The sequence below is a fragment of the Chinchilla lanigera genome, unplaced genomic scaffold (genome assembly GCF_000276665.1).
Source record: "Chinchilla lanigera isolate Chin_1 unplaced genomic scaffold, ChiLan1.0 scaffold00050, whole genome shotgun sequence".
Classification (NCBI taxonomy): Eukaryota; Metazoa; Chordata; class Mammalia; order Rodentia; family Chinchillidae; genus Chinchilla; species Chinchilla lanigera.
The window spans coordinates 1,517,657-1,534,240 of record NW_004955451.1 but is presented as its reverse complement, the minus strand read 5'-3'; the positions used below and the strand labels follow the sequence as shown (position 1 = coordinate 1,534,240).

The 16,584-nt window shown below is 40.5% G+C and overlaps 1 protein-coding gene and 1 pseudogene across 2 annotated transcripts in view; both read left to right on the top strand.

The window, feature by feature from the left end:
- Positions 1-16,584, top strand: part of Usp32 (ubiquitin specific peptidase 32) — a 166,860-nt gene that overhangs the window by 144,306 nt on the left and 5,970 nt on the right. For both annotated transcript variants that reach the window (XM_005393962.2, XM_013519383.1), the window contains exons 24-31: positions 164-315; positions 915-1,026; positions 2,402-2,613; positions 4,813-4,997; positions 7,269-7,355; positions 8,609-8,729; positions 14,290-14,481; positions 16,240-16,528. In XM_005393962.2, the coding sequence (XP_005394019.1) occupies positions 164-315; positions 915-1,026; positions 2,402-2,613; positions 4,813-4,997; positions 7,269-7,355; positions 8,609-8,729; positions 14,290-14,481; positions 16,240-16,528 (1,350 nt within the window). The remainder of the gene's footprint in view (positions 1-163; positions 316-914; positions 1,027-2,401; positions 2,614-4,812; positions 4,998-7,268; positions 7,356-8,608; positions 8,730-14,289; positions 14,482-16,239; positions 16,529-16,584) is intronic.
- LOC102028371 lies at positions 8,797-10,017 on the top strand (annotated as a pseudogene).

Sequence of the window (16,584 nt, the reverse complement as noted above, 5' to 3'; positions counted from 1 at the left end):
CCCCCCAATATTCTTAAGTACTGTTTTATCATTTGCATATTAAATAAAATACTAGGGGGAAATGTTTGATATTTGCGGGTCAGATATATCTATCTGCTTATAGTATTCAAGACTTTCAGGGTGACTTGTATTTTATTGATAAAAGATCTTTTCTCCTTACTAGTAACTAAGTTGGATGGTACTACTCCCGTACGATATGGGCTAAGACTGAATATGGATGAGAAGTATACAGGGTTAAAAAAACAGCTGAGTGATCTCTGTGGGCTTAAATCAGAGCAAATCCTTCTTGCAGAAGTACATGGTTCCAACATAAAGGTAATACTATTTCTAGGAAACTTTTTATTCCATTTATCAAAGATCATAGTTTTCTCAAATGTTATCAATTAATTTTTACATTGTATGACCAGGGGAGATACTGAAACATTTAAAAAAAAAAGAAAAAGTATCAGCTGGGTGTGGTGGCACACACTTGTAATCCCAGCACTTGGGAGAGTGAGGTAGGATTGCTGTGAGTTCAAGGGCAGCTTGGACTACATAGCAAGACTCTGTCTCAAAACCCCCCAAAAAGTGTACAATTTGACCCTTTCAGTTCATATTCATATTCAACATACTATCTTATATTCATACATATTCAACATAATATATGTTGATATTCAACATAATATTCGTACGAATATTCTCATATTCAAATATCTTCAAATAATAACAGTTACCCTCGGCAGTGACAAGTGAATATCACTTATTTTATCAAACGTTTGTCTTTTAGTTAGCCAAGAAAAATTACTGTCATCTTATTTTGTTTTATACATGAACGCTCCTAAAACACTTTAAGTACATCAGATAGTTTACCCATCTCATCTGAAACACCTCCCTTCTTATCTTCCCGTTTTTTGTTTTTGTTTTTTTCTCTGTAGAACTTCCCTCAGGACAACCAAAAAGTACGACTCTCTGTGAGTGGATTTTTGTGTGCATTTGAAATTCCTATCCCAGCATCTCCTGTTTCAGCTTCTAGTCCTGTACAGACAGGTGAGAGAGAACGGGAACGCTTTCTCATGGTCTTAACAGCTTTGTGGGTTTCAGAGGTATCATGATTATTATAATTGTTGTACCGAGAATATTAGAGCTGAACACTTGCAAACCCAGGAGAAATTTTACTGACCATTTGGCTGAAATTGACCTTTTTGTAGATGAGGAAACTGAAATTCAGAGAACCTAAGTGACTAAGGTAGGTAGGGAGTTACTAGTTCATATGCCATTACCATTCAGGTCTCTCTTAGCTCTTTTGTCTAATACTAACATTTCAACAGGTGATACAAGAAGAAAGTACCACCAGAAAGCATAATAAATTTAGATAACAAGGAAGAATCTCTTTCTCTAGTTATTGAATCAGATTTCATATGGTTACTCAGTGAGTCCTTTTGGTCATTAATATGCTCTTATTGGTACTGCTTATAATTAGGTTAATTCTCCAATATAAAGGGCTTCATACGGAATAAGGCTCTCCTCATTGTCATATAGTACACAGAACTGATGGTGAGCTCAAAGATGATTTAGCATTGCTTTTGTTTTATCTTATGTTACGTTACGTCATGTCACGTCACGTTATTTTTTGACACAGTTTCATTATGTAGTTCAGGTTGGCGGGCTGGCCTCAAACTCATAGCAATCCTCCTGCCTCAGTCTCTTTTTTGTCTAGTTGCTCATGCCTCAGCCTCTTGCGAGCTGGCGTTACAGGTATGTTCCACCATGCCTAGATCGTGTTGCTTTTTAATTATATCATCACTGTCCACTAGAACTCTGCAACAGTGGAAACTTTCTATGAACCTTGCCCTCCATTACAGTTGTGCAGGTTATTGAGCACTTAAGTGTGGCTAATGAGACTGAGAGAATGCATTTTTAGTAATAAAAAGCATCATCTGGCCAATGGCTGTATTGTACAGAGCCTGTGTAGAGGAATGGAGAGTTTTAGAGGCAAGAAAAAAGAAAACAAGTGGAACTGATAGTGTGCCACAACACAATGTTCATATAGGTTTCGGCAAAAATTTTATTTGACAGTTTTCAACACTGCTTTTCCAGTTAGTCTTAAGTGTGAGTTGTGACAATAAAATATGGAATTAAAATCATCCAATAAATTTAGAATTATTTGAACTGTGATCTCTCCCCATCTCATGTTAAAAGAGATTACACTTCTCAAGGTCCACATCCTTGGAATACTTAAGAGCAGGGATAAAAGCAGCACAAGCTAAGCCAGGCACGGTGGAGCACACATGTAATCCCAGCTGGTAAAGAGGCTAAGGCAAAAGGATCGCAAGTTCGAGGCCTGCCTGGGCTACCTAGTGGGGGGCAAAATGTACCACAGTGTCACAGATCTATGGTGCTATTTCTGTCTTTGAATTTATAGATTTCTCCTCTTCCCCATCTACAAATGGAGTGTTCTCCCTAGCTACCAATGGGGACATACCTCGACCAATATTCATCCCTAATGGAATGCCAAACACCGTTGTGCCCTGTGGAACTGAAAAGAACTTTGCAAATGGAATAATGAATGGTCATATGTCCTCTCTGCCTGACAACCCCTTCACAGGCTACATCATTGCTGTCCACCGAAAAATGGTTAGTTTCAGTGCTAGGCAGCTTACTATTGGTCTTGTCAGTGTGATTTGTGAAACAGCCGTTCTCTGTCTTGGCAGCATCTTCATTGAGCGCATTTGCAGCGTGTTGTATATGCTAATGCGAGTGGTTGGAGCCAGGATTTAGTATCACATGTGAAGGCCAGTATATGAAATGGTATTCCTCACTTGTGTAAGGCTAGCCAGTGTTCCTGAATACTACTTTGTTTTAAAATTTGTGTCTTCTATGTATTCAGAGCTATGTATATCTTCTCTGCCATATAAATGTGGATGCCTTTGGAAAAGGTTTGGTGGTGGTAGTAGTATGTCAGTGTGTGTGTATGTGTGTTTTGAAGAATGATAAGAAAAATGAAATTAAAAAGAAGACACTCTGTTAATTCCCTAGAACTGCTATAACAAATTACCACAAACTTAATGGTTTAAAACAACAGAAATTCTTTCATAGTCTGAAGGGATCAACAGGGTTGTGCTCCTTCCATTCCTCCTGCCTCCACCTCTCAACTAGCTGGAATTACAGGTGTGTACACAAGACCAGACTTCTTCAAGAATTAAGAATGTCCAGGTAGCCAGGCATGGTGGCACATACCTGTAATCCCAGCACTCGGGAGGCTGAGGCAGGAGCGTCACTGTGAGTTCGAGGCCAGCTGTGCTACAAAGTGAGTTTAAGGCCAGCTTGAACTGCATAGTGAAATCCTGTCTTAAAAAGACCAAAAAAAAAAAAAAAATTATCAAATTTTTTAATAACCCTGAGTTCCCATTCTGTTATTCTAAACTGTTGTTTTATTAAGCAGCCATTTCCAATCTAATCCTTTTCATTTGGCATTCTCTCTATATCAGTTGAACGTCCCTAATCTGAAAATTTCCAGTTGCTTACCCAGTAAAGTTTATGCAAATATTCCGAAATCTGAAAGACTGCTGGTCCCAACCATATTAGATAAAGGATATTAAAGAATATAACAAATAATAAACATCTCTTTAACATACTCAAAGCAGGTTTTTAAAAATTGATCTTGGGGCCAGGGATTTGACCTCAGTAGTGCAGCACCTGCTTGGCAAGCAGGAGATTTGGAGTTGGATTCCCAGTCTATCCGCCCCACGCAAAAAAAAATTTGACCTACCAGGTACTTAAGGAAAAAAAAGACTAAAGTCACTTAGCTGCTTTTAGGAAAGTGGATAAGTTGCTATAAAGTTAAATAGCTATATTGCATAAGTCTCCAACAATTTAAAAATTGCTACTTTAACAACCAACAGTTGTTTATCAACAGTTTATTAGAAAATTGCATTATGAGCTATTCATGATGTTACTTGCCTATAATCCCAGCACTTGAGGCTGAGACAGGAGGATTACTGGGAATTTGGGACCAGTATGGGTTACATAGTGAGTTCAGAACTGCATCCCAAGACGCTGCCTCAAAAACCAAAAAAGACGGGCCAGACATGGTGGCACTGGAATCCCAGCACTTGGGAGGCTGAGGCAAGAAGATTGGTGTAAATTTGAGGCCAGCCTGGATTACATGGTGAGACCCTGACTCAAAAAGAAAATTGTATTTCAGGAAGTTTTTTTTACTGGCTGGCTCTGTTTCTTCCTTTCATTCGTTCTTTCTTTTTAGTGGTGGTGTTGTTTTGAAACAGGGTCTCACTACATAGCTCAGGCTGGTCTCAAACTCACAACAGTCCTCCTGCCTCCACCTCCCAAGTGCTGGGATTACAGGTCTGTGCCACCGTTCCTGGCTGGCATACTTTCTAGAGAAAGAATGTGTTTTAATTATGTTAAAACCTTGAGCTCTGAAACTATTCGTTTTTACGTGTGATTCAATGTGTGTGTGGGAAATGACTATCAGAGAAAATTATACTTTGCTTTTTTGGTACTGGGAATCGAACTCGGGACCTTGCACTTGCCAGGCAGGTGCTTATGCAGCTGAGCTATATCCCCAGCCCCTTGGGAAAATTATACTTTGAAAATAGTAATTATTGAAATCTAAATTCTGTAACTCAAATTGTCAATGCCTCAACCTTTCAATGATTTTACTTTAACCATTGTCATTATATTAACAACAGTTGTTCCAAAAGTATAAAGTATGGTAGAAGCTAATTTGAAAATGTACAGCAATGCATATTACCACAGCCCTGGAAGAATCAGGCCTATCTCCTTCTCACCGTCTTCTCTTGCTCTTACATATAGATGAGAACAGAACTGTATTTCCTGTCATCACAGAAGAATCGGCCCAGCCTCTTTGGAATGCCCTTGATTGTTCCATGTACTGTCCATACCCGGAAAAAAGATCTTTATGATGCAGTTTGGATTCAAGTATCTCGACTAGCCAGCCCACTCCCACCTCAGGAAGCCAGTAACCATGCTCAGGATTGGTGAGTTCGAGGATTCACTTCAACTTGTGGTTTTCAAACTCTCAAAGAATAATTTATATGAATTCTGTATGATAATAATCACTCATGGAAGAACCATTCAGAGAACCCATGATTCACTCATTTGGTTTAATATTCTGAGTAAGAAAGATGGCTTCTTTCTGTCACTTAGAATTCTAGTATCTAGTAAATCTCTAATCTCTTAGCTAACTGCTTCCTACTAGTGCTTCAAGTAATACCCTTGTCTTTGGCTTTAGAAAAGTAGAGAATGTGAAGTCAGGAATGGTGGTCCATGCGTGTAATCCCAGCACTGTCTGGGAGGCTGATACAGGATGATTGCAAGTTAACCCAGTGTGAACAGTTTAATAACTTAGCAAGCCCGGACTAAATTTAAAGAACTAAGCGCTGGGCTTGGTGGCACAGGCCTGTAATCCTAGCACTCGGGAGGCTGAGGCAGGAGGATTATTGAGAGTTCAAGGCCAGTCTGCACTACAAAGGGAGCTCAAGGCCAGCCTGAACTGCAGAGCGAGACCCTGTCTCAAAAAGACCAAAAAAAAAAAAAAAAAGGAAGAAAGATTAAAAGCTGAGTATGTTAGTACATGCGTATAATCCCACCATTTAGGAGAGTGAGACAGACAGATTGCTACAAGTTCGAGGCCAGCCTGGGCTACATAGTGAGTTTAAGGCCAGCCTGAACTATATAGTGAGACCCTGTCTCAAAAAACACAAACCAAAAAAAGTGGAAAGATTTGTTATGGCTCCCAGTCTTGGAGGTTCTGGTCCATGACTGCTTGGCATTATCACTTCTGGCCCTAGAGAATGAATAGTTGGCCGAGTGGCCGCCGGGAGACAGAGACAGAAGAGACCTGGGTCCAGTATCCCCTTCAAGGGCACGCCCACAGTAACCTAACTTCTTCCGCTAGGGCCTACCTCGTAAAGCTTCCACCACTTCTCAGTAATGGCACGGGCTGGAGACAAAGCCTTCATTCAGCATATCAATCTTTGGGAGACATTTAAGATCCAAACTATAGCAAGAGGGACATTATTTTTGCTTAATGGCTGCACAGTTCCCTCTGAGAATGCTACACAGTCATGTTGCACTGTTTGATTCCTCCTGCTTGACTTCATTTGGACATGATAGTGGACAGTTCAAGGCTATCAACAATTGCTCATCGGACAGGTGGTTATGTGGAAGGAGAGGGAACTCCTATGCTTGATACAGTACACACTTTTGCTTTACAGTGAGTCTTTTTTGTGGTTTCATTACTTTCAGCGGCCATGTGATAGCCACTACGAACTGCCAAATGAGCTGTAAAATACATTGCGTTTACCTGTTCATTGCATTGCTTTTTCTCCCTCCAGCTTTATGAACTGTGATTGACAAATATTACTTAGTATAGGGAGTGCTCTTTTGAGGAGTGTTTTGGCCCTGGAACGCAGGGCTTTGCACTTGAATATGCACTGTACCACTGAGCTACACCCCAGCCTAAGAATTGTGTATACTTAAAATGTAAAATGTATAAATTGTTACCTTGCTTCTTATTAAATCAAGGATCACTATTTTTTAATTTGGACAACTCATAAGACTATCTTGCAACAATTAGTGACAGTTAAATTACTCCAAGAAAGAGGGGCCGGGTATAGTGGCGCACGCCTGTAATCCCAGCACTTGGGAGGCTGAGGCAGGAGGATCACTATGAGTTCAAGACCAGCCTGGGCTACAAAGTGAGCTCAAGGCTAACCTGAACTGCACAGCGAGACCCTGTTTCAAAAAGACCAAAAAAAAAGTTACTCTAAGAAGAATAGTATGTTGCTTATAGTTTTGAGTAGCTAAAGCAGAGAAGAAAGGTTTCTACCTTACATGTACAACTAACAGAGAAACTGAGTCAGGGTTCTGAATAGAAAGGCTTCTGTGATATGTCAGTGCTCTTGTCATGGAAAGTTCTTAGTTTAATGAGAATTAGGTCTGCTGATAAAATTAGGGCTGAAGGATAATTGATGTTTCATTTAATAATTAGCTTATCTCATAAAATTTGGACTCTTTTAGAGACATCTGGCACTCTAGTGTGTGTAGCCTCTTCTGTAAGCACGAACATAGCCTAATGTGGCTCATAGGGAGCTGCAGCTAATGGATAGGGTAAGTGGCGTGGAGCGTCAGCATGAGAGTACTATTGAGGCACATGCTCTTTCCTGGGATCACTTTCAGAGAAGATGAAAAGGAATTGGATCTCAAACCGAATGTCATATTGTTTTGGTTTGTTTTTTCTGTTTCAGTGATGACAGTATGGGCTATCAATATCCTTTCACTCTACGAGTTGTGCAGAAAGACGGGAACTCCTGTGCTTCGTGTCCATGGTATAGGTAAAGTGGCGTCCACTAAAGAAAAGTTTCAGTAGATTTGTAACTTCAAGTTTATACCTTTTGCATGAACTTCCAGTTTTGAGAAATAATAGTGAATAGTGAGAAACTTGAAATAAACTTAGGAATTGTTCTCATTTATCTCTTTGTAACACTACCAACTAAATTTTACTTTTGAGATGTAGCCAATCTTACAAACTCTGCAAATATGTATAATACATAATATATATAACATATATGTATTACAGTCCACCTCAAGTCCATAGTGTAAGATGATTTTTTTTTTTTTTTTTGGGGGGGTGGAGACAGGGTCTTGCTATGTAGTTTAGCCAGGCCTTGAACTTACTATGTATCCCAGGCTGGCCTTGAACTCACAAGTTATTCTCCTGAATGCTGGGATTACAGACATGCACCATCACACCCAGCTTGTCTTTTTTTGGGGGGGGGGTGTTTGTTTGTTTGTTTGTTTGTTTTTTGTCTTGAGACAAGGTCTCACTATGCAGTTCTGGCTGGCCTTGAGCTCACTTTGTAGCCCAGGCTGGTCTCCAGCTTGCAACGATCCTCCTGCCTCGGCCTCCCAAGTGCTGGGATTATGGGCATGTGCCACCACACCCGACCTTGATGCGGGGAATTGAACTTACAACCTCACACTTGCCTGGCAGGCTGCTAAGCTATAACCCCAGCTCTTGTTTTCTTGTTTTTTAGATGAGTTATAGAAATTAATTGGGAAAATGCCTGGCAATACTAAAATCAGTTGTTAAAGAACTGTGATAGCCCTAACAGACTAAATAGGAATTGGGAACCATGCCTTTTTCATGTCTTCCTCCATGCAGTTCCATAAATTTTTATTTGCATTTGCTTAACGTGCCATTTTACAAACAAGGAGCTAAGCTTTGTTAGATAAGTTATCCTACCTCAGACCATTAATAACTAAATTTAGAATTTGTTTAGAGCAGATGATCTCAAATAACCAGTTCTTATATATAACTTACTTGTTTTAACCACCTTTCTGTATGTTACCAAATCTTTGTCAAGTGCTTTATAAAACCAAAGACTTAGAAGTAATAAACATAATTCCCTGAAATAATAATTAATAAATATTACTACATTTGTCAGAGTGTGAAATTAGAAACCCATGGCGCATTGTGAAGCTAAGAGCAAAGTAGAAAAGCAGTAAGGAAGAATATTTCTGATTAAGAAAATTTTGATTCCTTCATAATTATTTCTTCATCTGTGGCCCTTTTCCCTCCTGTCAGGTTTTGTAGAGGCTGTAAAATCGATTGCGGGGAAGACAAAGCTTTCATTGGAAATGCCTATATTGCTGTGGATTGGGACCCCACGGCCCTCCACCTCCGCTACCAGACATCACAGGAAAGGGTAAGTGCTCAGGCCACCATAAGACAGTGGTTTTTATATGGGAAATTTTTCCCAGTTTAATTGTGTCACAACAATATAAAACCAGAAAAGCAATTATTGGGACTCTCTATGGCACTTAACATATTGACATGATTTCTTGGGTTTTTTTCCCCAGACATTGGGAATCAATTATATTAGGCATTAAATTTCAAAAGTATTAATAACAACTAAATCTTGAATCAAGCATTATAATTAAGACATTATATTCTCTGACCATGACATGATGATAAACATTTTTCTGCCTATTTATTAAAAACATCATTGACACTAGCATTTGATAACCACAATTACTTAGTATGTGTCCCACAGAGATAGCTATTTTTAATGAGCATAGTGATCTCAAAAATTAAAGATTAAAATGTTTCAAGACTGGATTGTAGAGCTCTAGCACCGGCCAGGCTGCTGCGTGTTTCTCGTGAGACCCGCCTCCTTCGTACCAAGGCCGTATCTGAGCCGCTGGGAGCCGAGGACCATCCAGACGTGGCAGGACGGAGCACACATGGACACCGAGGGCCTGGACAGCACAGAGCGCGGCGCTGAAGCGGATTAATAAGGAACTTAGTGATTTGGTCCATGACCCTCCAGCACAATGTTCTGTAGGCCCAGTTGGGGATGATATGTTCCACTGGCAAGCCACAAGGCGGTGTATTCTTTCTGACAATTCGTTTTCCTACAGACTACCCCTTCAAACCACCTAAGGTTGCATTTATAACACGAATTTATCATCCAAATATTAACAGTAATGGCAGCATTTGTCTCGATAGTCTAACATCACAGTGGTTTCCTGCTTTAACTATTTCTAAAGTTCTTTTATCCATTTGTTCACTGCTATGTGATCCAAACCCAGATGACCCCTTAGTGCCAGAGATTGCACGGATCTGTAAAACAGAGACAAGTACAACAGAATATCTTGAGAATGGACTCAGAAGTACGCCATGTGATGCTACCTTAAATCAGAATAACTTGCATTATACCTGGAATAAACTTTAAACTACTGTTCCTTTTTTGATTTTCCTACCCGGCTGCTCCCCTATCAGACCTCATCTTTTTTAATTTTATTTTTTGTTTACCTCCCTCCGTTCTTTCACATGCTCATCTGAGAAGACTTAAGTTCTTCCCGCTTTGGACAGTAACGGCTTTTAGAAACTGTAAAGTAGTTACAAGAGAACAGTTGCCCAAGATTCAGAATTTTTAAAAATAAGTAAATAAATAAAAATAAAATGTTTCAAGACTGGATATGCATGCCTGTAATCCCAGCACTCAGGAGGCTGAGGCAGGAGGATTGCTGCAAGTTCAAGGCCAGCCTGAGCTACAAAGGGAGCTGAAGGCCAGCCTGAACTGCATAGTGAGACCCTGTCTCAAAAAGTCAAAAAAAAAAAAAAAAAGAAAAAGAATTCCATACCTTAGATTGTTTGCCTCGGGCAGTTTTTCATCAAGCAGATGTTGTCTGAAGGGTAGAGTAGCAGTATTAAGAATCTGATAGAGGGCTGGGGATATAGCTCAGTGGCATAAGCGCCTGCCTGGCAAGTGCAAGGTCCTGAGTTTGATCCCTAGTATCACAAAAAAAAAAAAGAATCTGATAGAGAAGTAAAATCAGCTAACTGAAGAAGTTTTATATGTCACATTGGGAATTATAGTGAGTTTTGCATTTCTATCCTGCTTGATTATTGAAAATTTGCTTTATTAGTAAAAGCATTCCCTTTGGGGCTGGGGATTTAGCTCAGCGACACAGTGCCTGCCTGGCAAGTGCAAAGTCGTGAGTTCAGTTCCTGGTACTGGGGGGAGAAGGGAGGAAGCATTCCCTTTAAATAAGTTAGTAAGGCCGGGTGTGGTGGTGCACGCCTGTAATCCCAGCACTCAGGAGGCTGAGGCAGGAGGATCGTTGTGAGTTCGAGACCAGCCTGGGTTACAAAGTGAGCTCAAGGCCAGCCTGAACTGTATAGGAAGACCCTGTCTCAAAAAAGACCCCCCATAAATAAATAAATAAATAAATAAATAAATAAATAAATAAGTTAGTAATAGTAATTGATGATCCTCTTTTTATGCTATTGAGGAATAAAGAAACTGTCAATTCTAGGCCTGGTTCCCTATTTGGATCCCTCAGTATTACTCTCCACACCCTGAGGCTCCTGACAGCTTTTTCTAGTTGAGTATAAGATAAGATATTTGCCAAATGAAAAATTGCTGAGCTAAAAGAGAAAAGCTGAAGAGAAGTTGATGTTCCATATCATGCTGTCTGTGCAGGGTAATTTAATAACCTAGGCCATACTTCCTTTGAAAAATCAAATTTTAGCAGTTCTTAGAAAGATTCCTAAATCTTTGTCACCACAAAATCTGACAGGACATTATTCTAATAAATAACATTTTTATCAAAGATTTTTTGTAAAATTGACTCTGTAAATAAATTTTTAACCAGCCCAGTGCATGATCTAAAAAGCTATGGAGGACATCCCATTGATAGGAAGAAGGGCCTACATGACCAGTTAAATCTTGCCCCACTTCCGCTTTCAGCAAGGCACTTTGGGTACCATGGAAACAAGGAGCTATTGAGATATCCTGCCTTGTGAAGAGTGAGGACATATGAGTAACATGGGCTCTTCCTACATGCGGTTTCTGCATGTGCTTAGTCACGTAGACAAAGAGGATAACCTTGGTTCAAAATTGAACCAAGTGCTGGGTGTGGTAGTGCACGACTGTAAACCCCAGCACTTAGGAGGCTGAGGCAGGAGGCTAGAGATGAGTTCAAGGTCAGCCTAAATTGCATAGTGAGACCGTCTCAAAAAAAAAAAAAAAATTGAGCCAAGTGTGTGGCCCACATATTTTATATCTTTTTATTCTAGTGATATCCCTTCTAGGAATTTTTCCTTGGGAAATAGAATACTCTGTCCATCATATAACATTTTAAAATAGTAAAAATGTGTGAAACAGTTGAAGTTTTCCCCACATTAGAGAATGGTTAAATAAAGTACGGTGTGTTTATTAGATAAAATATTATACAGTCTACTGGAATGATGATTACTCATTTTTACTGACTTTTTACTGATATTTATGGCAAGGGGGGAGCCACTAGTTTTTTCATAAGTTAAGGTAAAAAGTTACATATAGTGAGAAAAAAATCTCTTTGATATTTTAAAAAAAAAAACAAAATGTTTCCTTTGAAGCATGTCAGTTTTGCCTTTAGGTGACTACCTCAAAAGTCACAGAGTTAGTATTTTATTACTACAGAATCTGTGTGCTTGTGCTGGGGATGTAGCTCAGTGGCACAAGTGCCTGCCTGGCAAGTGCAAGGTCCTGAGTTCGATTTCCGATACAAAGAAGAAACAAAACAGGATTTGTGTGCAAAAGTCAGTGACCCACAGAACCTTGAATTTGTTTGGGAAGAGGACAGAAAGAAATCTACCTATTAAGAATATAAAAAGACCCAAGCATGGTGGCATACACCTGTAATCCCTGCACTCAGGAGGCTGAGGCAGGAGGATCAGGATCATCGTGAGTTTGAGACCAGCCTGGGCTACAAAGTGAGCTCAGGGCCAGCCTGAACTGCATAGCGAGACCATCTCAAAAAGACAAAAAAAAGAAAGAAAGAATATAAAAAGGTTTCTCTACCTTTTTATATTTTTTTTGTTTGTTTTTGTACCGGGAATTGAACTCAGGACCTTGCACTTGCCAGGCAGGCGCTTGTGCCTCTGAGCTGTATCCCCAGCCCCCCCTTTTTATATTTTTGATGAGGGTGTATATAAGGAATTTAGACTATTTGAACAATAATAAAGCAGCTGAATATAGATCCCAACAGGGAAAAAGAGTATCAGAGAAGATTCATTGATAATATAAGTTGTAGTCTTTCATTGTGTTTTCATCAGCCTTCCTCCCAGTCCCCACCTATGTTCCACAGAAAATGTGTCAATAGAAACCCAACATTCTTTAGTAGCATATTATAATTTGTGGTTGGCCATAAAGCAACCCTCGTGGAGAGAATAGAGATAATGTTTAACTGGATGTGAGAAAAACTCCACGCTGTGCTGGGTACGCTCTTCCTCTCCTTATACCAACAGCCGTGACACAGTATGTTTCCTTTGAAGCATGCCAGTTTCGCCTGTACATGACTATCCCAAAAGACATAGAGTTAGTATCTTATTACTACAGAATTTGTGTGCAAAAGTCAGTGACCCACAGTCAAGCCATATTTTCTTTTTTTACAAATAGAATTTTCTTCTAGTTCCTCTTTTTAACGTTTTGGCTTGGTTTGGTTTTTGAGAAAAAGTCTGGCTATGTAGTCAGGCTGGTCTTGAACTCAGTGTATAGTGAGCTCAGAACCTTAATTTGCTGCAATCCTCTTGCCTCAGTCTCCCAAGTGCTGGGTTTACAGCATGCACCACCACCCCCAGATTAATGAGTTCTTTAGACCAGTTCTTAAGACCTTAATAGCATGGTCAACCTCAATCTTGATAGTTTTTGTGGGTACTTGACAGCCTTGTGGCTCAGCCATCTTCTCGTGTGGGGAGAAAGCTTCATCTAAAAACCTGTTCCAAACAAAATTACTTAAACTATGCCAATTTGTAATCTAAACAGCCCAGTTTTTCCATCGTGGGTTTCAGGAATGGATATATGTGGGAAGTTGCCTCAGGCAAAGATCACCAGTTCACCTCTGGTGGGGAAGGGCAGTAAGAGGGTGATGGACATACATGTGACTTTTGCCAGAAGAGAAGCAGTAATCATTGGACTTGTAGCCCTAAATCTACCTTGGGAGAAAAATATCTTATGTGACGTCTCATATACCTTCAGAGTCCTGATGCTATGCTGGGGCATGGTGGCACACTCCTGTAATCCTAACACTCAGGACCCTGAGGCAGGAGGATCACATCATTTGTTTGAGGCCTGCCTAAGCTACATAGTGAGTTCAAGTCCAGCCTAGACTACGCAGTAAGATGCTGTGTCCGAAAAAAAGAGTCCTGATGCTATATGCATCTTCTACCTGCTCATACATATTTACAGACAAACAGAACAGTCTTAGCTCCAGGGTTTCCATTTCATCCAGATCTGGCATCAGTGATATTACTTCTGTTAGCCTTTTTAAAGCCTGCAACATACTAATAATGCTGTCTTTCTGCTTAAAAAATAAGTGGGTTATTTTTAGCACTTCTGGCTTGAGGCCTAGTTCATGTGTAAACTGTAAGGATTCTACAATTGTGAAATAAACAGAGAATTCTTTGTTTGTTTTTGTTATTGTCACTTTAAACAGAAAATTTTCGAGAAAAATTGCAGTCATATAAACAGGAGTTCTATGCAGGATGTTATTGATGTGGCATTTATGAGTGAATATGTGATGCTATACTTGCTTAAAATAGTTGAAGTTGTATTTGTGAATGTCTGATGCTGTACTTGTTGAAATGCTTCAGTTTGGGTTACATTTTCCTTTTCCTCATCTAAAGTGAGATAAATGTGAGTGACTGCGAGGATGGTCCGTTACCTGGATGCCTATTTTAAATGCCCCCTGTATTCACTCTGTTGCCTGTCTCTACAGGTTGTAGATGAACATGACAGTGTGGAGCAGAGTCGACGAGCACAAGCTGAGCCTATCAACCTGGACAGCTGTCTCCGTGCTTTCACCAGTGAGGAAGAACTGGGGGAAAATGAGATGTATTACTGTTCAAAGTGTAAGACCCACTGCCTAGCCACCAAGAAGCTGGATCTCTGGAGGCTTCCTCCCATCTTGGTATGGTGGAGCCCTGCACCTAAGAATCCAAGGAAAGAAGCAGTGAACAGGGGGGTGGTTTCTGGGGAGGAGAGGTTGGATCAGGGTCTTAACTATGTAGTGCAGCTGACCTCGGACTTCTGACCCTCCTGCCTTAGCCTCCTGAGTGCTAGGATTACAGGCGTGTGCCACCACACCCAGCTTCATAAATAGTTTTTGTTATTTCTGAGATTGACATCCTTCCTGTACCAATGTTTAAAACTCTTCTTTTGTGCAAGATTTTTTGTTTTGCTTTTAGCAGTACTGCGTGTTGAATCCAGTGCCTGTGTGAGCTTGGAAGCACTGTAGCACTGAACTGCATCTCCAACCCTGTGCAGAGTTTTTTTGTTGAACATAAATATCTAAAAATACTTGGTAGTTTCTCTCCCTGAATCGCTTACAGCCTAGGTGGAGAAAGAAGTAATGTAGCCCAGTAATTGCAGTTTAGCACAACGAGAAGTATGACAGGTGGCATAAGCTAGTGAATTTAAATTTCAGAAGAGGGTGGAAACAGTTCTAGCTCTATGGAAAGAAGCACCTGTAGGCCAGCCTTTAGACAGTAGGAGAGCAACCAAGCCAGGAGCACTCACTGCCTGCCGAGCTTGGTCACACAGCTGTGACACACTGCTGAGTCAAGTGCGTGCACAAGCCCACCCGTGCATGGGTGCTTGCGTGCTCTTTTATCTTTGATTCACTTCTTCCTTCTCCCTTCATGGATCAGGAGACTTTGCTGTTGCCCATCAGCAGAGTTTGAAATGACAAATTAAGAAAGTTTTCCTTATGGGTGGAAGTACCACCATCAAATATAACTTAACTATAAGGTACTAGTTTTTTGCTTATTTTCTGTGGTGCGGGAGATTGAACCCAGGGCCTTACATGTGCTAGGCAAGCATTCTACCACTCCACACCCAGAGGTACTAGTTGTTGTTGGTGGTGGGTTTTTGGGTTTTTGTTGTTGTTGTTTGTTTGTTTTTGGCTTTATTGAGACACGGTCTCACCATATAGTACAGGCTGGCCTGAACTTACGGCAATCCTCCTGCATCAGCCTCCTGAGTGCTGGGATTATAGACATGCACCACCATGCCTGGCTTAGTATATTTTAACCACACATTATATATTTTTATTTATGTCTTTATCTTACTACTCTGTGAGCCTGGATGTAGTCCAGCTTTTCTTTCCTGAGACTAGAATAGCTTCTCAGGGAAGGGTGCACACAAAATTGATAGCATGAATTTAGCTAGCTCCAGGAATGGGAACCAGGGGAAGGGAAGATGAGGGCAAGGGTCCACTTGTGAAAACAGTAAGTGGGGAAGAAGAAACTTTTTAAACAAGGTATAATTAATGTGCAATTACATGCAGAGATTTAAGTGTCCAGTTTAGTGAAATTGAACCATTGTACATACTCCTGTAAATATCTCATAAATATATTATGGAATAAGAAAAATTTTGAGTTGGAATGGTGGCCCATCTCTGTAATCTCAGCACTTTGGAAGGCTGAGACAGGAAAATCATAAGTTTGAATCCAGCCTGGGCAACTTAGCAGTTTAGCCAAGACCCTGTCTCAAGGCCATTCGTTTAGTTCCCAGTAGCTCAGAAAAGTAGTAAAAGTTTTGTGGTCTTTAAGAATATTGGAGAGTATGTATGTTGTATAGTCTTGAGTAACTACATACTACACGTTGTGGGGGGTCCTACCTTTAGAACCCTTCATGACGCAGATACTGCCTACATTTTCTTCTCCAGATTATCCACCTTAAACGATTTCAGTTTGTAAATGGTCGATGGATAAAATCACAGAAAATTGTTAAATTTCCTCGTGAAAGTTTTGACCCTAGTGCATTTTTGGTACCAAGAGACCCAGCTCTCTGCCAGTACACGCCACTCACACCCCAAGGGAACGACCTGTCTGAGCCAAGGGCTCCTGCAGGAGAAGGGAAGAAAGTGGATGCCCAGAGCGCCGCAGGGGGCGAGGATGTGCTCCTGAGCAAGAGTCCGTCTTCTCTCAGTGCAAACATCACTGGTAGCCCGAAAGGTGAGGAGGGGTGGGGGCTGATGGAGGGGCAGCTTGGTGGCATGGGGCAGATCTAT